The sequence below is a fragment of the Dasypus novemcinctus genome, chromosome 26 (assembly GCF_030445035.2).
Source record: "Dasypus novemcinctus isolate mDasNov1 chromosome 26, mDasNov1.1.hap2, whole genome shotgun sequence".
Classification (NCBI taxonomy): domain Eukaryota; kingdom Metazoa; phylum Chordata; class Mammalia; order Cingulata; family Dasypodidae; genus Dasypus; species Dasypus novemcinctus.
In genome coordinates this window covers 36,095,779-36,122,186 of record NC_080698.1, presented here as the reverse complement: position 1 = coordinate 36,122,186, position 26,408 = coordinate 36,095,779, and the positions used below count along the sequence as shown (strand labels likewise).

The following is a 26,408-nucleotide window of genomic DNA, read 5'->3' as shown; positions in this document are numbered from 1 at the left end:
GAAAGAAAAGAGAGAAGAAAGGGAAGAGAAAGAAAGACATAGAGTGAGAAAGAGGGAATAAAAAAGAGAGTGAGGAAAGAAGGGAGGGAGGGAGATAGGGTGAAATAGCCTCACCATTGCATTCTCAGGCTTAGAGGATACCCTCTAACATGTATAGTTATGATCACTAGAGTCAGTCTAGTGGAAAAAAGGTATATAAAATAATTCACATGTATATGTAGATATATAAGTTTTTATTCAAATAAAATAATTATTTTTTGTTTTCATTAAAATTAGTGTCTCTCAGGATCTTAATTCTTAAGGCCAACCATCTTTCTATAACATGTCTGCTTCATTCATAATTGTATAATTCCCTGTATGGTTTCCACATATAGTAAAATAAATTATGTTCTCTGGGATTTTCCATAAGACAAAGCATTAGATATTTGGGGGATGCCCTAGGTTCTTAACTTTTTTCTACATTTGCTGTTAAAGGAAGACGGACTTAGGGACTTTCTGATTAACATTTAGCTGTAAATGTCCATATCATTTCATTCAGATGATACATTATTATGTATCTTTAATATTCAGATGTTTCTGGATCAATATTCCATGCATTATTAGCAAACATAATGTTTACAGCATGTTATAATATTTAATATAATATAATAGTTAATAATAATATTATTATTAGTTATTAATAATATTAATAGTTAATAATACAATATTTTTCCCTTTACTGGAAAGTTAAGTCTAATCATATGAAACTTTTAGATGTTGATATTTTACCCAAAAAAATGACAATTATATGTAAACGTGAACCTGGGTGGACTCTAGCAAGTCTCAAAAGATATTATTGGAACATATGAAAAAAATTAAAATATACTATATGACTGTTCTATCAGTGTAAAATTTCTCAAACTTGATAACTGTACTTAAGTGAATTTCCTCGTTCTTAGTAAATGTACATGGCAGTATTAAGTGTTCAAGGAGCATGATGTATACAGCGTACCCAAGTGTTCAGAAAATGAATAGATAGATAATGAATGGAAGGAGGGAAGGGAGGAAGGGAGGAAGAGAGGGAAGGAAGGAAGAAAGGAGGGAAGGAGGAAGGGAGAAAGGGCAAATGTGGCAAAACGTTGAAACTGGTGGATCTGGGTATCTGGGGGTGGGTGGGTTATATTGGAATTCTCTTCATGGAGTTTGTTAGTTTTATAACTGTCCTGTAGGTTTTAAAGAACTTCAAAATAAAAAGTTAAAAATAAAGAATGAGTTTCTACTCTAAAGAATATTTGTCTCAAGATTTAGAACTTGCCAGGAAACATAATAGCATAAATTACTTTTTAGCACTAAAATCCTGCATCACACAGTAAATCTTATGTAAAGTACTAACATTTTGTTTGCCAAGCAGACTTTAAAAATGGATATCAATTCTATATTGGAAATTTATAGGAATTAATTTTTTTAATTAACCAATTACTTAGTTCTCATTCCCTTTCTTCTTTCTTCTTTCTTCTTTTTCAGCTTCTGCTCCAGATTTTTCAAAGAATCCCATGAAAAAGTTGGTTCAGGCACAAGCGGGCAGCCTGGTCAGCTTGGATTGTAAACCTAGAGCCTCCCCCCGGGCTCTTTCTTTCTGGAAGAAGGGAGATCTAATTGTGCAAGAGAATGAAAGGTATTTTCTTGTCCAAAACTTTGGTGATTCACATTCTTCTTATTTTCCACATTGATGGTGAAGTTGATTTTCAGTATTTTGGCATTTCAGTAGAATGTGGAGTGCTTACTAATCAAATTATTGGTGCTCTTGTTTGGTAATGTAAGAAAGAAATCTTCCGGAAGAAAATAAGGCTTACCCAATTGTGGAGAAGAAAAAATTTATTCTCAATCTTGCAAGAAGGGGCACACAACTGGAAAATGTGGCTGGCGCCCCAAACAAAGAAAGATGACAAAATTTATACCCCTAAGCCTAGCACACAAGCCCCTCCTCTGTTTCTCCATAGATTGGATACTTCAGAAGTTACAACCTATCAGAGAAGATCTAAGTTTCCGTGCAAAAGTTTGTGATTAACTGCTTCCCCCATCACATTCTAACCATTTTAGTTTTTACCTGCTCCCCTTTGTCAAATAAGGAATGGAATTTAGTGCTGAATTGGTATTGACTTAGCTCTTTCTTGGGCATCTTTTTTACTGCCTATAGGACTGGCTTAAGCTGGTTTCCTTTGTTCTTGCTTAACCCAGGAGAGGGAGACTGAGGCAGTAGGCTGCCAGTTTACATTAATTAACATTTTCTTCCTTTATGTGAAAACTAAACTAATCTTCTTTTCTTACAGTAATACTCTCATTTGGTAATGAACATTTTTTTAAAATCTGAGAAATGGAGATATACCTAACCTTTCCCCATATAAAATACTTTTTTTCACATTTAAAAAAATTTTGTAAGCAAGGATTTCCTTCCACATCACCCTCCCTGGAGAGACTAAAAGAAGAATAATTAAGGAATTTCAGTCCTGTACCCAGGCCCTCATGAAAAATGGTCAGAATCTTAGTAGATACTAGAAATGGTGACACAATGGCAGCATATGCAAATAAAGACCAATATTGAGTGAAAGAATTTAGCATTCCTGGTATTTAGCTTAAACAAAGGATTTTTGGTTTTCTAATTATTATAACATTTAACATAAAAAGGTAGAATGGAGTTTAGTTAAAAAGTCAAATCCTGGAGCTAGATGAACACAGCTTTATATTGCCTTTTACCAGCTCAATGAGGTCATTTCATCTTTCTGTGCTCTTTCCTCATTTGCTAATGGGCATGATGATAACAGAGCCTACATCATATTATGATGACTCTTTTGTGGCTCATATATTCATAAAATACTTAGCAAAGTGTCAATGCAAACGTTGGCCATTATTAGTACTTATTAAGTACTTACTACATGCTGAATTCTATGTTCAAAGCTTGTGATAGATCTGAAAAGTGGCCGCCAAAGTCATCCATGTCTGAATCCCAGATACCTGTGAATATGTTACATTATATAACAAAAGGGAATTAAGATCTCGCTGACAGAATAAAGCTTGCTAATCAGCTGACTTTAAAAGAGGGGGATTATCCTGGGTTATCTGGATGGACCCAAAGTAATCACCTGAGCCCTCACAAGAGGAAGAGGAAGACAGAGGGTTGGTCAGAGAGCATGATAATGGAAGAAGAGGCAGAAGTTTGAAGCAAGAGAGGGCCTCCAACCAGCCATTGCCCGCTTTGAATCTGGAGGAAGGCGGCCATGAGCCAGGGAATGTGGGTGGCATCTTGAAAAGTTAGAAACTGCCCTCAGCTGATAGCCACAGACCCTTACAGTCAGGAACTGAATTCTGCCAACACCCCAATTGAGCAAAGAAACAATTTTCCCATGGAGCCTCCAGAAAGGAGCACAGCCCTGCCAATCCCATTGTAGCCTAGTGAAACCCTATGTTAGTTTCCTAAGGCTGCCATAACAAATTACCACAAACTGGTGGCTTAAAGCAACCAAAATTGATCTTCTGTTAGTTTTAGAGGCCAAAAGTCAAAAATCCAGGTTTTGGCAGTGCTGTGCACATCTGAGGGCTCTATGAGAGAATCCTTCCTTGTTTCTTCCAGGTGTCCTTTGTGGCTCCATAATTCCAGTCTCTGCCGCTGTCTTCACATGACCTTCCCCTTCATGTGGCTTCTCATTTATAATTGAATTTAGAATCCACCTGGTTAATCCACAATGATGTCCCCTTGAGATCCTTAACTTTATTTTCATCTGCAAACACTGTTTTACCAAGTATGGTCACATTCACAGGTTCTATGTGGACATAGCTTTTGGAGACCAGCAGGGCTGCTCCATACCTCCTCTGGCCATCTGATCTACAGAAATGTCTGATAATGAATTCGTGTTGTTTTAGGCCATGAGTTTGTGGTAGTTTGTTACAGTAGCAATAGGAAACTAATAGAGACCTCTACAGGCATTATCTACATTAAATGTCTCAGCAACTCTATGAAGTATAGATCCTATTTTTCTCTCCATTTTACTAAGGAGAAAACCAAAGGTTAGAGACATTATGAAATATGCCTAAAGTCCTATAGCTAGGATTTAAATCCACATCTGTTTAACATTAGGTCATTTAAGTTATTTCAGTGCCACGTATGTGTAAGGAAGCCAGAATACTAGTGATTCTCTCATCCTTAGAAAGCATGATGTGCAACATATTTGGGAAATGAAGGAAAATAAACAATAAAACCTTAGACCTGGAAATGCGTATCGACTTTTCCAAAACTGCAAAGTTATATTGCAGATAAACAAATTGTACCCCTTTTATTTTACAGGTCCTAAAGTATTTTTATATGAGTTGGTCAAGACAGTGCAATCTGCTTTCTTTCCAGTCTTTAACTAGAGACACCTTCATTAAAAGGCTACACAGCAGGGTGACAAGGCAAAATTTCAGACTGAGTGGTTAAACACAATTCAGCAAAATGCCAGACCACAACAGAATGAAATTCTGGAACAGGAAGTTAATTAGTAATTTGGAGTCTGATTTCATAAACCAGTAAACTAGTATAGGTTTTTGGTACAAACTAGTTAGTTTTTGATATGCTACAAGTTAAATCTCATTGAATGACTACTGATTTTTGTGTTAAATTTTTTTATAATAATGGTTTTAATTATATACATAAATTAAAAGGTGATTATGCTCCAATAATAAACTCATTTATCTTCATGATAGTAACATGAGTAGGCATATGTTTTTAATCTTCATTTTAAAAGGGGATAAAAAGATTAAGAGATTTAGTTAGCAAAAGGCATACAAGGAGAGATTTAGCCCACACAGTATAGGGATCATGAAAGAACAAAAGAATATGTTTCAGAAAGTAACCTGGGATTGCTGACTTTGTCATTTACTACCTCGGTTTCATTATGTAAATTATATAACATGTCTGAACCTCACTTTTCCTCATCCATAAATTAGAGGTAATAATTCCTACCTTACATAGTTGCTATAAGGTAAGCATTTAGCATAGAACCTGATAGTAGTAGGTTAATGATCAGTCAGAATAGGGTTACATTACTAATAACAAAACTTCGAAAGTAACAGTGGCTGAAAAAGATAGAAGAGTTGGTTGGTTGGTTGGTTGCTTGGTTGGTTGCTTGGTTGGTTGGTTGCTGGGTTGCTGGGTTGCGGGGTTGGTTGCTTGGTTGGTTGCTCTCTAAAGTTAAGGCTCCATGATCATCCGGTACAGACTCCCTCTAACTTGCTGTTCCACCATTCTCATCTCATGAACCAAGATGGCTGCTTGAGCTCCAACCTTCTGGCAACATTCTAGGCAGTGGGAAAGAGGAAGGAGAAATAAGTATGAACACCCTCCTTTTAAAGAGACTTCCCAGAAGCCTCATATAATATTTTCCCTTACATACTACTTGTTAGAATTTGTACTCTGACCACACGTGGTTGCAAGGAAGGATGGGAAATATATTTCTTCTTTTATTCTGGGGACTTATGTGCCCAATAAAAAAAAAAAAAACCTGGGGTTCTCTTTCTAAAGAGAGAGAGGAAAATGGTTGCTACTCCAGCAGTTTCTCATGGTCATAAATGTTCTCCATCTCTTTGAGACCTAGTGACCCTCTGCTTAGTAATAAATATTTCTAACAACTTCCCATGGACAATGAGACACTTGTAGACATGAAAATAGAGTTAAAAAGAGGAAACACTATTTAAGGGGAAGCTGTACAGTGCTGCAGCCCTTCCTATGTTTGTTGTTTGGCTTTCACTTTTATCTCTTTGGACAGCAAAAGCATTGATGAGCCAGGGTCTTGCTGCTCAGGGAAGAGGCTGCTCGAAGCAATTATTGAACAAGTTGCCAGTTTGAATCTTCTCCAAGTTCATGTGAAATCAAAGTGGGTCTCTGCCATCACTTGGCAACAGAAATCCCGTATCTAGCTCCCATGACTTGGTCTGCAGACTTAAGCCAAATCAGGAAAATACTCTAACTGGTAGATTTATTGTGGTTGCTCATTTGTGGGATGTTTCAACTTTAAAAATGGAGATGTAGATCTCATCATTGGAACAAATGAATTCACTAATGCCTTTGAAAATATAAGGAGAGAGAAATTTTGTTGATGGGTATATATGGAAAGACTTGAAATCTATGCTTTATTTATTTTTTTAGTGAGTTTATTTTTTTGGTAGGTGAACTTGGATTTGCCTGTGAATAAGAAACACGTTAAATAGCAAAGCTTTTGCAGCTTAGCATAGGGACTGTTAGTAGTGCATATTCTTTATTTTTGTAGTTCTTTTTCATTTCTTTTCTTAATAGACTTTAATTTTTAGAGCAGTTTTAAGTTTACAGAAAACTTGAACAGAAAGTAGAGAGAGTTCCCATATACCTCTCTCCTCCTTGTCTGCCTTCCACCCCACCCCACACATGGTCTCCTCTATTATTACTATCTTGCATGACTGGTACATTTTTCTCCCCTGAGATGGCTCCCTCATCTGTTTGCTCGTTGTTTTGCTTGTTGTCTGTTCATTGTTTGCACACCTTATTGGCTTGTTGTCTGTTTTTTGTTTTCTTTCTTTAAGAGGCAACAGAAACCAAACCCGGGACCTCCCATGTAGGAGGTGGGTATTCAACTGCTTGAGCCACATCTGCTTCCTGTTCGTTTTGTTTTTGCTCATTGTCTGCTCATTGTTTTCTCATTGCTTGTTGTATATGCTTGTTAACTACTCACTGTTTACTTTCTTTAGGAGGCACCGGGAAGCAAGCCCGGGACCTCCCCTGTAGGAAGATGGCATTCAACTGCCCCAGCCACATCTGCTTCCATGGTACATTTTTCATACTTGATGAATCATTATTAATATATTATTGATGAAAGTCCATAGTTTACAGTAAGGGTCACTCTTTGTGTATATAGTTCTATGGGTTTTGACAAATGCATGTCATGAATCTACTATAATATAACAGTTTCATACAGTTCTTAAAAATCCCCTCATCTGTCCTGCCCCACCAACTCCTGGCAACTGGCCTTTGTACTTTTTCTGTAGGTTTTTCCTTTTCCAGCAATATGCACTTAAGTCTCTTCCATATCTTTTTGTAGCTTGATGGCTCATTTCTTTTTATAATAATGTTCCATCATATGGATGTACATTGCTTGTTTATTAATCCACTTATTGAAGAACATCTTAGTTGCTTCCAGTTTTTGGCAATTATGAGTAAAGCTATTATAAACATTCATGTGGACGTAAGTTTCAACTTACCTGGGTAAATACCTAGGAGTATAATTGTTGGCTTTTATGGTAAGACTATGTTTAGCTTTATAAGAAGCTCCCAGACTGTCTTCTAAAGAAGCTGTACCATTTTCCATTCCCACCAGCAATGAATAAGGATTTGGTTACTCTATATCCTTTATGACATTTAATGTTGTCAGTAGTTTGGATTTTTGCCATTCTGATAGGTACATAGTAATATTTCATTGTTATTTTAATTAGCAATTGTCTAATGACATATGATATTAAACATCTTTTCATATTGATGAGGTGATGAGGTGACTTTTGATGAGGTGACTTTTTATATATTTTGCCCATTTTTAATTGTTTGTTTGTTTCTTCATGGTGAGTTTTAAGAGTTCTTTTTATATTTGGATAAAAGACCTTTATCAGCTGTGTTTTGCAAATATTTTCTCCCAGTCTGTGGCTTTTCATTTCTTTGTCTTGAACAATACTATTTGATTAAGGCAATATTCCTCTACTATATACGGCATCATTTAAAGCCTGAATCACAAAAAAATGAACTCTTCAGATTAAAATAATGCCTTTTTTAAAACTCATATAAACTATAAATATGTCTACTTTATAAGCTATACATTTGAATAATTATAATTACTTGGTTGTAAGTGTTTATTTCAGTGCAATAAGTATTTTGTAATTACAGACCAGGCATTGTGAATGTGGATCTAAGTTAGGGAGAAGCCTAAAAAACAGTAGAGTCTTGAAGAAATCAGTATTATTGTTTTCAGGTACCCAGAGCATTTCACACTAAAGTAGTAAAGGGATTACTGTCCAATGGAGATCTTAGAAAAGCTGCTCTGAATAAATACCAAGGGCATATAATGTAAAGAGTAACGCTAAGTACTCATTCATTCTTTTGAAAAGACTTGGATTACCTATTATGTGGTAGGCATTAGGTATTTAATTTTTTTCAGAGAAATCCATCCCATAATTTGTAGCTTCTCAGGGTATACAGACAGATAACACAGGGAAGTTACAATAAAACTCAACTGATAAAGTACAGGCTATTCAGGGATTACCTGAGAAGGTCCCATCTCCTAATTAGGGAACAGATCCAACTTTCAGAGAATGTGAGATGACAACAGCTTTGCTGGAAAAGCATGCTCCAGGCAGAAGGACTAGCATGTGGGAAGGCAGGGTGGCAAGGGCGATGCCAGGAGGGATCGGGGGTTGGGGGCTGTGGAAATAAGCAAGGGCTCTACTGGGAATGACATTTTGGGACAAGTTTATGCATTTGGCCTTTATTCCACAGGCATTGGGAAGCAACTGAATGAAATTTAAGTAGGGGAGTTACAAGGACAAGTGTATGTTTTTAAAAGATCACCTGGCAGCAGTGAAGAGCCTGGACTGGATTGGTAGAAAGATTGGAGGCAAAAACCCAGTTAGCAGCAAGCCACCAATCCAAGATCATAGTGTAGCCCAACCCAAATAGACGGGGGCAATGGAAAAAAGTATTGAGGTGTTTGAGAGGACGTCAAATAAACAGGGTCGAGTAATTGATTAGCTTCATGAATTGAAAGTTACATTAAGAGCTGAGGGTGAATCCTAGATGTCCACTTTAGGCATTGGGTTCATGGTAGAGGCATGCAGTGAGACGTGGAACATTACAGAAGGGGTAAAAGCAAGATGAACATTACAGGGTGAGGGCAAATAAGTGCCATTTGAAATTGCTTGAGTTTGAAGTGCCTTTTGGAAAGCACTGTGTATATAGAGGTCGATTATATGAATCTGGAATTTACGAGGAAGGCTTAGGCTATGGATAGAAGTAGGTGATTAGCAAATTGATGGTCGCTAAAACTATGGTAGTGGATGATATACCTAGAAAGGTTTATCTCATTAAAAGGGTAACGTGTCTATATCTTACCTCTGATGTTGGTGGATACTTATGAGCAGAGGGTGCCTGTTTGCCTGTTTTTACAATCTCAATTAAATGACTAACAGCCACAATTTATAAGGTGATTTATTAAATAAAGGTCTACTTATGTCAGCTGGTATTCAAATATTGTAAACTTTGAAATTATTAGTATCCAATACTGAGTAAAGTTTCCTTTTTTAAATTTGTGTATGCATGTGTGTGTGTGTTTTACCCCGTAGGAAGTAGTTTGTGGGATAAATAAATGCCCCGTTCTTTTGAGCACTCAATAGTATCTCACCAGGTGTCATCATTTAAGTTTGCCTTTAGTCATTCCCTTAAATCCACATGCTGTCAAAAAAAGACTTGAGTTAAAATTGGATCTTTTGTCTCCTTTAAGCAAAGTAAAACTGAAAAAGACCCTTGCGAATGTGATGGAGCATGGTTTCCTAGTAGAAGTGGCAAGATGGCATATTTTAAAGCATGTTTGGCTTTTCTGTATCACTTAGTGGTACTTAAAATGCATAAGCCAATTATTTTTTTAAAATGGGAACTTTCACTTGAACGCTTTTGCTTAGTACTATTGCTTATAATAGTAAATATTTTATTGCAATAGCCTCAGTTCAGAAGAGAGCCAAAGAATGGCCCATTATTTCTAATTAACACATTAAAATCATTTCAAATGTTCCATGCAGTATTTAACACTAAAGAATTTAAGGGAATGGTAAAGATTTTCCCCAAGTATGAATAGCCAGAATCCAGACAATATTTTTAAAATGTATTTACCCATTTTTAATGTGATTTTTTTTGCATGTATTTTGAAGATGATTTTAAAATGCAATGAGCATTGCATGCCCTATAGTAATTTTTAGATTCCCCAAACAGCATATATTTAAGGTCAGAAAACAGATCACTGGATTGTGTGGAGAACTAGCCTATACAGGGGCATCAGGGAACATTTCATGAGGAGCAAGCTATTCTACATCTTGATGGTTTTGGTGGTTACATAACTGTATGCATTTGTTAAAACTCATAGAATGGTACACTAAAAATGGTGAATTATACTGAATGTAAATTAAAATTAAAAAAACACATTTTTACATTCATTTCCGCCTCATTTTATTAGAAGCTCAATTTCTCTTGTGAAATACTGACCAATGATGATACTTTGAAACAGAATCTAAATTTTTGCCAGCACCCGGGATAGCACTGTCAGAGCAAGGACCACTTGGCGAGTCTGTTTTGCGACTCCTAGTAGCCACGGCCGCACTTGAGTTCAGGTGTGTGTCTGTCTAGGAACTCCAGTGCTATCCAGCAAATCTGTTAGATGGCACTTCCCTTGACTCCAAGTCAGATGAAGGAGAGCAGGGATTTCTTTGCCAAATAAATTCTATCTCCAACCCTTCCATTTGCTCATTCTTCTTAGATCCCTTTTCTCTTTTCAGTGGTGCCTGTTTTCCTTCTTACTGTTCGGTATAGTGTTGCCTTCCCTGCTTCTTCCATTGCCCCTTTCGCCCAAAGGGCCTGACTCTATCTTCTCCCCCTTCACTCCCATAATACCCATCAAAATGGTTGTTCTCTCACAAATGGTTTGTCTTCTCACCTCAGATGGATGAGAAAGGTCAATGAGTTTCAATTAATCTAGCCCCTAGTACACAGCTGAGAACACAACTAGTCCTTTACACCATTACCTCTGACCCCAAATTAATCTCTGATTTTTGAGAGGAAGACTGTTTACTATGTGCAATACTGCCCTTTGCAGGAGTTGTACATGAGCTGATGAGAGATTGATGTCCCTGGTCCCTACTTATATGGAATGTTCTCCATGATGAACATTAATCTGTCATATCCTTATGAAGCACTGGGGACTGTGCCCAGCATTGGGAAATATAAACAAATAAATATCAAGAGTCCTCAAGGAGCTCACAGTCCATTTAGTGTGTGGAAAACTAAGCCATCGATTACTTACACTGAAATAGCTTATATGATTAAGGAGAACATAGAATTTATTCTAGATACATACATTTTGAAAGGAAGAGAAGGTACTTTTAATAATTAATAACTAATAATTAAGCTGTGTTTTGATGCAAGACCAAGCAAAGCAAAAAGGAGGCAAAATGCCATCTACAAAAAACAAGAATTCCATAGATGAAAAGTGAAACAATATTTATACCAATTGTGTCAGTAATAAAGTTGACATATGATCATGAAGGTGAGAAGACCTGCCCTGACTTCTTTCCCAAATAAAGAATAATCCTTTTTTCAAAGGGAGTTGAATATTGGCAGAAGATGATTTTTCTTAAGGGGAGGTGAGGTACCTGGAAAACATGCAAGAAGCTCAGATAGTAGAGAATGGCTTCTGTCCCGGTCTGAGTTCTCCAATCTATGCCCCCATTTCTCCCCTGTTTCTAGCTGAAAGAGAAAATGAAAGGGTACATTTGCCCCATAACTCCGAGACATTATGAAGAGATTAAGCCGAGGGTTTATGAGGAGAGTAAAACAAGGCCAGGACTCCTTAACAAGTCAATCTGTTAGGAGGCATATGCTTGGCACAAATTCTTAGCAAGAGGAAAAATAAGCTATTCTCCCCTGAGAGGCAGAGAAAAGAAACATTTTTATGTGGACAAATTATTTTCAGCTCCATCCCTGCCCTCTCTCTCTCACATTCTGGGGCTTCCTCTTTTTTATCTCAGTCGACCCTAGTTGCAAAGAGAAAAATGAAATAGTGTGTGTAACAGATCTATTATCCTGGCCAATAGGCTCTCAGCAAACGTACCTGCTGTTGTCGACATTTATTTTTAATTTTAAAATTTTTCTAAATTAGAGGCATTGTGGATTAACAGAAAATCATGAATAAAATGTAGGCTCCCCATACACCAGCCTACCACCAAAACATTGCTTTGGTGTGGAACATTTGTTAAAATTTATGAAAGCGCATTTTTGTAATTAAACTATTAACTATAGTTCATAGTTTGACTTAGGATTCACTGTGTATTGTAGTTCCAGTGATTTTTTAAAAATTTATTCTGTTACTATATATACAGTTTATCTATTCCCTTGTTAAATTATGTTCAGATATATATATTTCAGTGCTGTTAATTACAGCCACAGTATTGTATTTCCATTATCACCATCCATTACCAAAACATTCCCATCGTTCCGAATATAACAGATTTTATTTTAAGCCTTAGATTCCCATTCTCTGTCCCCACCCCATCCCCTGGTATATATATTTTAAATTCTGACTCTGTGATTTTTCTTATTTTAGTTGTTTCAAATCAGTGAAATCATATAATATTTGACCTTTTGTGTCTGGTTCATTTTGCTCAACATGATGTCTTCAAAGTTAATCCATGTTGTTGCATGTATCAAGGCTTCATTCCTTTTTATGGCTGAATAATATTCCACTGTATGTATATACCACATTTTATTTACCACTCATTTGTTGGTGGACACTTGGGCTACTGCCGTCTTTTGGCAATTGTGAATAATGCTGCTATGAACATCAGTCTGCAAATATCTGTTCCAGTTCCTACTTTCAAATGTTTGGGGTATATGCATAGCAGTGGGATTGCCAGGTCACATGGTAATTCTATATTTAGCTTTCTGAGGAACTGATAAACTGACTTCTTTGACAGCTGCACCATTTTACATTACCACCAGCAATGAATGAGTGTTCCTATTTCTCTGCATCCTCTCCAACACTTGTTGTTTTCCATTTTTTTAATAGCCGCCATTTTAGTGGGTGTGAAATGGTTTCTCATTGTGATTTTGATTTGCATTTCCCTGAGGGCCAATGATGCTGAGTATCTTTTTCTTTGACTATTTTGATGTAAATTTTTGTACATACTGTTACTTATGGGTCCTCCTTTTTTCTTTTTTTTTTTAATAATTGGAGATCCAGTTTTCCCAGCACCAGTTGTTGAAGAGACTGTTGTTTCCCAATTGAATGTTCTTGGCTCCTTGTCAAAAATCAGTTGGCTATAAATGTAAAGGTTAATTTTTGAGCTTTCAATTCTATTCTATTGGTCTATATATCTATGTGTGTCCCAGTATCATGCTGCTTTGATTACTGTGGCTTTTTAATAAATTTTAAGATTGGGATGTGTGACTCCTCCAACTTCATTTTCATTTGTCAAGATGGCTCTAGCCATTTGGAGCCCCTTACACATCATATAAATTTGATGATTGGCTTTTCCATTTCTGCAAAGGAGACCATTGGAATTTTGATTGGGATTGCACTGAGTCTATAAAAATGCTTTGGGTAGGATTGATATTATAATAATATTAGTCTTTCAAACCATGAAAACACAGTGTCCTTCCATTTATTAGGTCGTCTATGACTTCTTTTAGCAATGGTTTCTAGTTTTCTTTGTACAGGTACTTTATATCCTTGGTTAAATTTATATCTAGACATTTGATTCTTTTAGTTGTTATTGTGAATGAAACTTTTTTCAGATCTCCTTCCACTTGTTGTTCATCTATAGAAACACTACTGATTTGGGGATATTAATCTTGGACCCCCCCACTTAGCTGAATTCATTTATTAACTCTAGAAGCTTTGTTGTGGATTTTTCAGGGTATTCTGTATATAGGATCATTCTGCACATAGGAAAAGCTTTATTTCTTCCTTTCCTTGTATGCCTTTTACTTCTTTTTCTTGCCTCATTGCTTTAGCAAGAGCTTCCAGTGTAATATTGAATAAAGTGGAAACATTAGACATCTTTGTCTTGTTTCTGATCTCAGAGGAAAAGCTTTCAGTCTTTTACCATTAAGTTGGATGTTAGTGGTGGGTTTTTCATATATGTCCTGTATCATATTGATGATGTTTCTTTCTATTTCTAATGTTTTGAGTTTTTTTGTCAAGAAGGAGTGCTGAATTTTGTACATTGTCTTTTCTGCATTGGTTGAAATGGTCATGTGTTTTTTTTCCCTTCATTTTGTTAATGTGGTAAATTATATTAATTGATTTTCTTCTGTTGAAACAACCTTGCATACCACAGTTAAATCTAACTTATTCATAGTATATAATTCTTTTAATATGCTGTTGAATTCAGTTTGCTGGTATTTTATTGAGGAATTTTGCTTCTATTTTCGTAAGAGATAGTGATCTGTAGTTTTTTATTCTTGTATTATCTTTATCTGGCTTTCACATTAAGAGTGATGTTGGCCTCATAGAATGAATTAGCAAGTGTTCCTGCCTCTTCAATTTCTTTTGGAAGATTTTGAGCAGAATTGCAATTAAAATTTCCATATTAAGGCATCTGGTCCTGGGCTTTTCTTTGTTGGGTGGTTTTTGATTACTGATTCAATGTCTTTAGTAGAAATTGGTTTGTTGAGCTCTTCTATTTCTTCTTGAGTCATTGTAGATAGTCTGTGACTTTCCAAGAATTTGCCCATTTCATCTAGATTATCTAATTTATTGGTTTACAGTTCATAGTATCCTTTTCTGATTCTTCTGATTTCAGTGGGGTCAGTAGTAATGTCCCCTCCCCCTTTTCATTTCTGAATTTCTTTATATTTAACCCTTTTTTTTTCCACTTTGTCAGTCTAGCTAAAGTTTTATAATGTTGTTGATTCTTTCAAAAAACCAATGTTTGGTTTTGTTGATTCTGGGGGTTTTTATGTTTTTTTTGTTTTCTTTTTTTCTATTTCATTTATCTCTTTTTTATTTTCTTCCTTTTACTTGTCTTGGGTTTAGTTTATTCTTCTTTTTTGGTACTTACAGTTTTGAGGTTAGTTCTCTGATTTGAAACCTTCTTTTTTAAAAGCATTTAGAACTAAAAACTTTCCACTCCACACTGCCTTCACTGTATCCTATAGGTTTTAGTTTGTTGTATTTTCATTTTCATTTGCCTCAAGATATTTCCTAATTTTACTTCTGATTTCCTCTTTAACCCATGGATTCTTTATGGGTATATTTTTTAATTTCCAAATATTTGTGATTTATCAATTTCTCCCTCCGTTATTGATTTCCAGCTTAATTATGTTGTTGTCAGAGAATATAAGTTGTATGATTTCAATATTTTTTCATTTAATGAGACTTGTTTTGTGCCATAACATATGATCTATCCTGTGCATTTGAGAAGAACATGTATTCAACTTTTGTTGGGTAAAGTGTTCTATGTATCTGTTAGGTCTAGTTGGTGTAGAGTATCATTCAAGTCTTATATTTCCTTATTGAACTTCTGAGTAGATGTTCTATTACTTATAGCATGGTGTACTAAATTCTCCTATTATTAATGTAGAACCATCAATTTCTCTCTTCAAATCTCTCAGTATTTATTGATAACCTAACTTCAGTAACATGTGCATATAGTTTTCCTATATCCCTCTGCTCCCCACCTTTTTTGGTACTTGTTGCCACTTATATGTTTGTACATTGTATGTACAAAAACATATATTAATCATTACTTTTGCATTTTAGCCCCTTTAGAAAGTTAAAAGTAGAATTACATACCAGTCAGCACCCTATAATAATGCTGGCCATTATAGTTACCCAAATTCTTACCTTTGCTGCAGGTCTTTATTTCTTTATGATGCTTTGAAGTTGAACTGCTGTCCAGTTCCTTTCCTTTCAGTTTGAAGAATTCCTTGTAGGGCTGGTCCAGTGTTGATGAACTCCCTCAACTTTCATTTATCTGAGTATGTCTTATTCTTTCCCTCATTTTGAAAGAGAGTCTCACCAGATATATAATTCTTATCTGACAGTTGTTTTCTTTCAGCACTTTAAGTATTTCAACCCCCAGCCTTATTTCCTCCATGGTTACTGGTGAGAAATTAGTACTCAACCCAAATAGTCCTCCCGTTTACGGAACACATTGTTTTTCTCTTACAGCTTTCAGAACCCTCTCGTTGTCCTTTGCATTCAATGAAGTAATCAGTATATGACAGAATATACTTTTCTTCATGTTTATACTGTTTGGTGTTCTCTGCACTTCCTGGATGTTCTTGTTCATGTCTTTTGCTAAGTGTGTGATATTCTCTGTCATACTTTCTTTGAGTATTCCTTCTGCCTGCTTCCCTCTTTCTTCTTTCCTGGGACTCCCATAATGCATAGATTGGTGTTCTTGATGGAGTCTCAGAGATGTCCTCAGCTATTTTTAATTTTAATAATTATTTTTTCTTTCCTCTTCTCATTTCAAGTTTCTTGTCTTTGAGTTCACCGATTCTTCTGCCAGCTCCAATCTGTTCTTGAAACATTCCTGTACATCTTTCTTTTCAGTTATTGTGGCCCACATCTCCAGTAGGTATGTTTAGCTCTTTCTAAAAATTTCTCTTTACTAAGGCTCATATTGCTAATTTCTTCTCTTCCCAATATCCTTTAGTTTTTTCTCCATATACTCCTTCATCTCCACGACCATTTTCAAGATTGTATTTTAAAGGCTTTGTTCAATATGTTCACATCATCATCTTCTTCATTGGTGTTTTCTGGGTTTTTATCCTCTTCCTTTTGATGGGCCATCATTTCCTGCTTCTGTGTTTGTCTCATACACTTGTTACACCCTATACATTTTAATATTTTAAAATGTTAACTCTAAGATTTTCTCTCTGAAATTTCTGTTTCTTGATTTTGTAATGTGCTAGATATAAGACACAGATATTCTTGAGCTTCAACCCTCCTGTCAAGAAGGTTTGCCACAAGTGAATGCAATGTGCAGGGTTTTCTCTGTCTTCCTGAGTCTCTGTCTTGTCACTGGTTTTGTTCCTTGCTGTTTACAGTTTGGTCGTCACCTCTGTTCCTTAGTATATTGACTTCCCTCTCCCTGATACCAGCAAGCCTTTGCCCCAGACTGTCTGCCTTTATAGTTTCCTACAATCCTTCTGTTATATCAAGCTGCTTTTCCTGGAGGCCAAGTTCTGGGAGAAGGTGGTGCCCATGAGGAATTTCCCAAGTCTTTCCCAGCCAGGAAGGGCCAGGGACCTATGAAGCAGATGCAGACCAGCTCTAAAATGTCCTTGCCTAGGGATCAAGAAGGGCCCAAGAGCTTCTCCAATGGCTCCGCAAAGCTGAGCTTTCCTGGCCTGCCCAACAAATATACCCCTTCAACTAACTGTCTCCTGAAGTCCTGAGGAAGCTCAACATCCTTAAGTCTTTTTTGCTGCTACCCCCATCCAGGGAGAGTTTAAACAATTTCTGCTATCACCTTTATGGGGGCAGTTTGAAACTATGGCCACTGCCACCTCTGTCCAGGCAGGCTGAAACAGTGGCCACCCTCACGATCTGGCCCCAAATGATCTGAATTCACTAATCAAAAGCTTTGATCAGTGATCAGCCACACCCATTCCTGGTCTGGGAGAAGAAGATTTTTCCATCCCTTTCTACCTCCAGTGAGCCAGCCAGGGGATGGGCACCAGTAGCTGCAGGGCAGAGAGAGCAGTTTCCTGTTCTTTATCCTAATTAATCAGCCTCTTCCTCCTGCTTTTCTAGATCTAAAGCATGTAATAGAATTTTAACATGAACTTGAAAATACATTTACCTAATTATTTTGGACTATCAAAATGCTAAAATAGAACCCAGTTGTAAACAATGGACCACAGTTAATAGCACAATGATAAAAATGTACTGTCATGAATTTTAACAAATAAAATGCAAAGCATTAATAGGTGGTAATACATGAGACATGAAAACTCTGTGTTCTATGCTTTATTCTTCTGTAAGCTCACAACCTCCCCAAAAACATCAAATTCAAAATTAAAATTAGTTTAGGGGAGCAGATATGGCTCAAGCAGTTGAGCACCTGTCTCCCACATGAGAGGTCCTGGGTTCAGTTTCCAGTGCCTCCTAAAAAAAAACTAAAACAAAAACAAACAAGCAAACAGATGGGGGATCCAACATGGGGGAGCAGATGTGGCTCAGTGATTGAGCTCTGGTTTCCCATATATGAGTTCCCAGGTTCAATCCCCAGTCCCAGTACCTAAAAGAAAAACATTAGTTTATTAGATTACAGAATGTCCCTTTGTTGGAGACTTTAAAAAGTAGTTTATGGAAGTTCTTTTTTTTAAAAAAAGTACCTTTTGTTGATCCACACTTCTTTTTAAAAAATCAGGTGGGGGGGTTAGAAGGAGGAACATGGAGAAAATTCCCCCTAAGAATCCTTTGATAGAACCAGGATTTATAGAATTTTAGATTGGGGGCCTATGATGTCCCTTTAAAAAAAAAAATTCTTTATTTCTCTCCTCCACCCTCCCCCCGCCCCATTGTCTTCTCTCTGCGTCCATTCTCTTTGTGTTCTTCTGTGTCTGCTTGCATTCTTGTCAGGCAGCACCGGGATGTGTCTCTTTTTTTGCTGCGTCATCTTGCTGCATCAGCTCTCCATATGTGCAGCGCCACTCCTGGGCGGGCTACGTTTTCCATGTGGGGCAGCTCTACTTGCAGGGAAGGGCTACCCTATGCAGGGGGCACCCCTGTTTGGCATGGCACTCCTTGCATGCATCAGCACTGTGCATGGCCAGTTCACCACACAAGACAGGGTCCCTGGGTACTGAACCCTGGACCTCCTACATGGTAGATGGACGCTCTTATCAGTTGGACCACATTCACTTTCCCCTACGATGTGCCTTAAAGTCATGCTCAAATATAAGTCACAAAGGCAACCTGAAACCAGTAACACAATTTTGTCATCAACTTTATTTATAGGAGTACTGTAAAACACAACTATGTATCTAAAAGTATCAGTAATTATATATATATATATATAAAAACATAGGAGCATTAATATCTAGTTTCATGAATTCCTGAGAATTCCAAGGATACTGGACTTTAGCAAAAGGAAATTTGTGATTGACTACAAATGAGAATTCACTTATATTAAAAGAAATAATGGGTGCATTTATTATTGAGTACTTTTGCCAAATTCAAATCATCTGTTTTACTTAAATATGTATCATGTATGAATTGTCATTTTTTTCCCTTCTAACCACAAACCACAAACAATCTTGCTTAAAAAATATGTTTAACTCTTGTCTAAAATCATTTATTTTTCCTAGTTATTTTCAGTTTTGATACTATTTTCTTCTGGATCAGTAATGATTGCAAGATTTCTGGTGTCAGTCTTTGAAGAAGAATATTACATAAATACTTACCTTCAAATTTTTGCTTCATACAGTTCAGAGGATGATGTAATTTTTAATTTTTCTTTTCAAAATAGTTTCTCTACTAGTATCAACTGTGTACTAACTTAGCCAAAATGAGGAGAAAATATCTTCCCACACCTTTGATCTAGAATTGTGACTGCTGTTTACATCATAGATGTGTATATAGCTTTGCATTCAAGAGACATGACATTTTATCCTCCCCCAATTCCTTTGATTTCCCCAGTTTGAGTGCTTGTTGCTCCTTGGACTAGAATTACAGAACATTACCTATTAGAGATCTGTCACAACCACTTTAATATCATGATCTAAATTTCCATTATTGGTTCCCTTAATGGATCAATTAAATATCCATGAAGATGAATACAAAGAAGTTATCACCCATTCATTAATGACCTGGCTCACTCATATGTAAACAGAATGACATTCATAGTTCATTTTGGTTGAAAACTGAAAACATAGAAGCCACATATTCTTAGTATGGCCACTACCGTCAAGAAGAATATCAAAGTCGTAAGATTTTTTCCTAGATTTTATTAAGAAATTAATATAGTTTATCACAACCAATTTACTAAGTTAACTAAGCAATATGAAAAAGTGACAATTTTTCTTTGAAACTTGCAAGTGCAGTCTGCATATACATGATTTTGTGAATAATTTAACAGGTTAACTTGAACATACAACTATATTCTAATATTCTTATTTTAAATTTAAAGAAATGGTTCCTTACAAGACCAAAATAACCCAAAGGCCATGAGGTTGATTTTCCTTTTTCCTTTTTCATTTAAACAGATGTGCATGACGATATTTCAACATGTAAGGCAATTGCTATGAATGTGAAAGCTGAAATTCTCATTATACCACATCTAGAAGCTAGGGGATGTGAATTACTCAAAAGTGGTATTCATTCTAATTAAAGTCAGGTAACACCATGACAAGTTAGTTTGCAGCATCAAAACTGTCCGTTTAAGTTTCTTTATTCTTGATGATCAGAGGTCCCATGTTGTCTCCAATCTCTTCGTTGTGTTTTGTGTGCGACCCATCGTAAAGTGGGAACTTTTTGGATCTTCAACCAATGGCAGTGCACAACTTTATCTCCCAAATCCTCCATGTCAAAAGCATGTACTACCTTGGGTTGTCTTTCTGGATGTGACGTTTCACCATAGCTTTATTGTGATGATCTTTAACATAAAATCTTTTATAAACTAGATAACCAGTTAGCAGCTGTTCCAGCAACAGTGGTAACTGCTGCAATCCATTCAGTCTTTTCCCCCCACTCTATTAGTCAGCCAAAGGGGTGCTGATGTAAAATACCAGAAATTGGTTGTTTTTTTAATAAAGTGTATTTATTTAGGGTATGAGTTTACAGATACCAGGCCATAAAGCATAAGTTACTTCCCTTACCAAAGTCTGTTTCCACATGTTAGAGCAAGATGGCTGCCAGCATCTGCGAGGGTTCAGGCTTCCTGGTTTCCTCCCTTCCTTAGGCTTATTTTTTCCTGAGCTCAGTGTTCCTCTCTTTCTGGGGCTTCCTCCTGTTTCTCCATAAACTTATTTCTCAGAGCTCCAGTTTAAGGCTTCATCATCAAACTCCAACATCAAAAACCCTCTGTCTTTTGCCATGCCGTTAATCTGCAAGACCCCACCCATAACAATGCCCAACTGACATAAGAGGTTTACTTGATTAATATATAATCTCATATGCCCAGAGGAAAAGACCAGTTTACAAACATAATCCAATATTTCTTTTTGGAATTCATCAATAATATCAAATGGCTACACCCACTTTTTTATTTTTTAAAAGACATTTGGTTTACGTGAATGTTATAGAGAATATATAAGGGATTCCCATATGCCCTGCTTCCCACACCTCCCACATTTTCACACATTAGCAACATCTTTCATCAGTGTGGTACATTCATTACAGCGGATAAACATGTTTTGGCGCATTACCACTCAGCATGGATTATAGTTTACATTGTAGTTTACAGTCTTTCCCATTTGACCCTATAGGTTATGGCCAGATATAAAATGGCCTGTATCTGTTGTGATATCATTCAGAAGATTCCCCAATCCCAAAAATCCTCCTTTACACCTGTTTTTCTGTCTCCGTAACCCCAGAACATCCATGGGTCATTGCCTCCACAACAGTGGTTTTTCTTCCATTGCTAGAATCATAAGTAATGTATAGGAGGATACTAATAAGTTTATTTTAGTCCATAGTTTGTTTCCCAATCCTGAGGACTCTGGGAGGGTGTTGTGCACTCCACTATTAATCGAGGGGGCTTTGATCCCATACATCCAATAGTTGGGACTCTCTTGCTTGCAGTTGTAGGCACTCTCGGTTCCTTGGTATGTTGTTTGTCCAACATCTCCTACCAATTAGTTGTCCTGGGTGAGTCCATTGAACTTGAGAGTAGGTGTTGCAACTCCATTGAGATTAAGGGCTCAGCTAGCACATGGGCAGCTCAAAGATTTAAGTCACTTGGACGTACACCTACCAACTATAGTACTAATTATAGGTTCGACTAAAAGGCCAGAAGGGTCATGTATAGGGAAACCGCTGCTGAGTACAGTTCAGTCACACTGGGGAGCATAAATACCAGAGTAGAGCCCACTGGCAAAGAGCCAAATTCCTGAGCTGTCTGCCCTATCTATAGTGTCTGCATGTCTCCATATCCCTAAGGAGTTTTGCTATTTGGGGTCATATCTACTTTGGCTGTCTGTGAGATACTGTTGAGATGTACATATGCACTACCGCTGGGATGACCTCCTAGCTCACTTTGAATTCTCTTAGCCATACAAACTCATTTGTCTTTAGCTTTTCCCCCTTTTGGTCAAGGTGGGTTTTTTTGTTGTTGTTGTTTTGTTTTGTTTTTGCTTTTCTTTTGTTTTTCCAGAAGCATTGCTTGTTGGTACTTGGTAGCAATCACTCAGTGCCAGGGAGGTTCATCCCTGGGAGTCATGTCCCATGCTGGGGGGAAGTTATTGCTTTTATATGCTGAGTTCAGCTTAGAGAGAGGCCACATTTGAGCAATAAGGAGGCTCCCTGTAGGTAACTCTAAGGCACCCTATGTCACTAGGCAAAGTTTCAATTTCAAGAGCAAAGGCTCATAAGCATAGTCATCAATATCAAGGGTCCTTCAATGAGCCATCCTCCTTCACAAGTCATTGTCCCTGTACTTGGGGTATTCTTGTTGTTCCATTAGAGAATATAGCAGAGCCCCCTGGATGGGAATTTGATATTTTTTGGTTATCGTGTGAATCTCCACCCACCATGACAATGCTCGTGAATATTTAAATACATTTATATGCCTTATTTGTTTACCCAGATGCACTTCCTCCCAAATGTGCCCCCTCAGTGAAACCCCACACCAGTGACCCTCCCCTGACATAGTTGTAGCCTTCTATGATCTAAAACTTCTTGAAAAATGAAGCCAATAAAATGGCCATACACAGTTAATAAGAAAATGAAATAGTAATGGTAGTTTTATACAAAAGAAGTAAAATACAGAAAAAATTAATGAAAATGAAAATTTTTTAAAAATTGGAATATTAAAAAATAATGAAAAAATCTTTTTTTTTACATTTTGCCTTTCATTACTGTAAGACTCTTGTTCTGTATGTACAGTGACATTTTCTTCCATTTATATATTTTTTTTCTTCAAAGAAGTTTTAGGTCACAGAAGAGTCACATACAGAATACAGGGGATTCCCGTATACCCAACATCCTTCCCCTATTTCCCTTTCCCCTATCAATAACCTTTTATATGTGGATGGTGCATTTGTTACAATTGATGCACAAATATTGAAACATAGCTACTAACCATCATCAGTAGTTTACATTTTGGACCATATACTTTTATATGATCTGATAAAATTTAATGTGACCTGTATCCACATTTGCAAGATCATGCAGAAAACTTCCAGCACTCCCCCCCCAAATGCCCCCTCTTCCCTCTATTTTATTCCTCCTTCCCTCTCCCCTCAGGACCCATGGTGACCACCAGGCTTGTCCTTGAAAGACAAGATCCATAGTTACTTGGATCTTCTCTGAGGGCTTGACATACTGGTCTGTCCTCCCCTATTATGTACCGCCAATGCTCTCAAGTGACTGCCACACCTCTGTTTGAGAAAATAGCAGGCCTCCCTAGGATGGGAGTCCAATACCTTCCTGCTCATTATATGGGTCTCTACCCACTGGCAAAACATACAAATCAAAATGATGACTCACGTGCTCCCAAGAAGCCTGCCCCATGTGTGCCCTGGCCCTATTACCCCCCATCCAACACCCTAAACCAGTAAGCCTTCCTTGTCATATTGCCAAATGAGCATTCCCAACATTGTAATTTCTACCAAATACCCACCAGTCTCCCATGTTCACCTGCTCCCTCCCCCACACCTCCCCTCAGTTTCATAGACCATCCACCTGCCCTCCCCACCATGCTGCCCTGTCAGACTTACACCACCCAAATCAATATTATAATTATACCTGTTATATCCCTTCACTGCACAACTACATGATTCCAAATTGTCATAGATTTTTATAATTATACCTGTTATATCCCTTCACTGCACAACTACATGATTCCAAATTGTCATAGATTTTGTCTATATGGGTGTTCGCTCACAACCTTCTTCTCCCTTTCTATTTTCTGTAAACCTATTTTCCAGACTCTTGCTTTGTGAGTCTGCTCAGTTTGCTTAATTTATTTCACTGAGGTCACGTAATATTTTTGCTTCAATGCCTGGCTTACTTCACTCAAAATAAGGCCCTCAAGGTTCATCCGTGTTTTCCCATGTGTTGGTATTGTATACCTTCTTGCAGCTGAGCAATATTCCATTGTATGTATATATCACATTTTGTTTATCCATTGATCAGATGATGGACATTTGGGTTGATTCTAACTTTTGGCAATAGTGAATAATGCTGCTATGACCATTGTTCTGCATATATCTGTTCATATCCTTGCTTTCAATTCTTCTGGGTCTATACCTCGCTGTGGAATAGCTGGATCATATGGAAGATCTATAGTTAGTTTTTTGAGGAACTGTCAAACTGTCCTCCACAATGACTGGACCATACTACAGTCTCACCAGCTGTGGATGAGGGTTCCCATTCCTCCACATCCTCCCCAACCCTTGTAGTCCTCTGTTTTTTCAATAGCCGCCAGTCTAATGGGTGTAAAATAGTATGTCATTGTAGTTTTGATTTGCATTTCCCTAATAGCTAATGATGTTGAGCATCTTTTCATATACTTTTTAGCAAATTGTATTTCTTCTTTGGAGAGGTGTCTCTTTAATCACTTGCCCAATTTTTAAACGGGTCATTTGTCTTTTTACTTTTGAGGTATAGGATTTCTTTATATATAATAGATAATAGACTCCTATCAGATATATGGTTATGAAATATTTTCTCCCATTGGGTAGATTGCCTTTTCACTTTCTTGACAAACTCCTTTGAGGTGTAAAATTTTTAATTTTAAGGAGATTCCATTTGTTTATTTTTTCTTTTGCTGCTCATGCTTTCGGTGTGAAGTTCATGAAATCAGTTCCTATTACAAGTTCCTGCAGATGTTTCCCTACATTTTCTTCCAAGGTCTTTATGGTCTTGATTCTTACATTTAGATCTTTGATCCATCTTGAGTTAATTTTTGTATAAGGTGTGAGATGGTGTTCCTCTCTCATTCTTTTGGATATGGATATCCAGTTCTCTAAGCACCATTTGTTGAAGAGGCCATTTTCTCCCAGTTGAGTGGACTTAGTGGCCTTGTCAACTATCAGATGACTGTATATGTAAGAATCTATATCACAGCTCTCAGTTTGGTTCCATTCATCAATATGTCTGTCCTTGTGCCAATACCATGCAGTTTTGGCCACTGTAGCTTTGTCGTATGTTTTAAAGTCAGGTAGGTGATTCCTCCAATTTCATTTTTCTATTTCAATGTCTTTGGCTATTCAGGGCCTCTTGCCCTTCCAAATAAATTTCATGGTTGGTTTTTCCAATTCAGTAAAAAATGCTCTGTTGACTTTTATTGGGACTGTGTTAAATCTGTAGATCAGTTTGGGTAGAATAGACATCTTAATGATATTTAGTCTTCCTATCCATGAAGAGGGAATATTTTTTCCTTTATAAGTCTTCTTTGATTTCTTTAAGTGTTATGTAATATCATTTTCTGCATATAAATCATTTACATCTTTCAGTTTATTCCTAGGTATTTGATTCTTTTAGTTGCTATTGTATATTGTATTCTTTTACTGATTTCCTGCTCAGATTGCTCATTATTGTTGTACAGAAATGCTACTGATATTTATACATTGATCTTATAAACTTCCCCTTTAGTGAACCCATTTATAAGCTCTAGAAGCTTTGTTGTAGATTTCTCAGGGCTTTCTATGTATAGGATCATGTCATCTGCAAATAGTGAAGTTTTTACTTCTTCCTTTCCAATATGACTTTTATATGTTTTTCTTGCCTAAGTGCTCCAGTGAGTACTTCTAACACAATGTTAAATAGGAGCAGTGATAGGGGCATACTAGTTCCTGATCTTCGAGGAAAAGCTTTTAGGATTTCACCACTGTATATGATGTTTGCTGTGGGTTTTTCACATATAACCTTTATCATGTTCAAGAAGTTTCCTTCTATCCCTATTTTTTTGTAGTGTTTTCATTTCAGGAAATGGTGCAGTATTTTGTCAAATGTTTTTTCTGCATCTATAGAGATAATTATGTGATTCTTTTCTTTCAATCTGTTTATGTGGTGTATAATATTGATTTTCTTATATTGAACCATCCTTGCATACCATCCTTGCATTATATTGAAGCCCACTTGGTCATGGTGTATAATTCATTTGATGTGTTGTTGAATATGATTAGCAAGTATTTTGTTGAGGATTATAGCATCTAGGTTCATTAGGGAGATTGGGCTATAGTTTTCCTTCCTTGTGGTGTCTTTGTTTAGCTTTGGTATTAGAGTGATGTTGGCGTCATAGAATGAGTTGGGCAATGTTCCTTCCACTTCTCTTTTTTGGAATCATTTAAGCAGGATTGGTGTTAGTCTTTTCTAGAATGTTTGGTAGAATTCACCTGGGAAGCTGTCTGGTCCTGGGCTTTTCTTAGTTGGGAGGTTTTTGATGACTGATTCTCACTACTTGTGACGGGTCCGTTAAGCTCTTCAGTTTCTTCTTTC

The 26,408-nt window shown here is 36.9% G+C and overlaps 1 protein-coding gene across 4 annotated transcripts in view; it reads left to right on the top strand.

Annotated features, from left to right (window-relative positions):
• Positions 1-26,408, top strand: part of CNTN3 (contactin 3) — a 440,215-nt gene that overhangs the window by 330,027 nt on the left and 83,780 nt on the right. For all 4 annotated transcript variants that reach the window (XM_058288968.1, XM_058288967.1, XM_071212161.1 and 1 more), the window contains one exon: positions 1,504-1,654. In XM_058288968.1, coding sequence (XP_058144951.1) covers positions 1,504-1,654 — 151 coding nt within the window. The remainder of the gene's footprint in view (positions 1-1,503; positions 1,655-26,408) is intronic.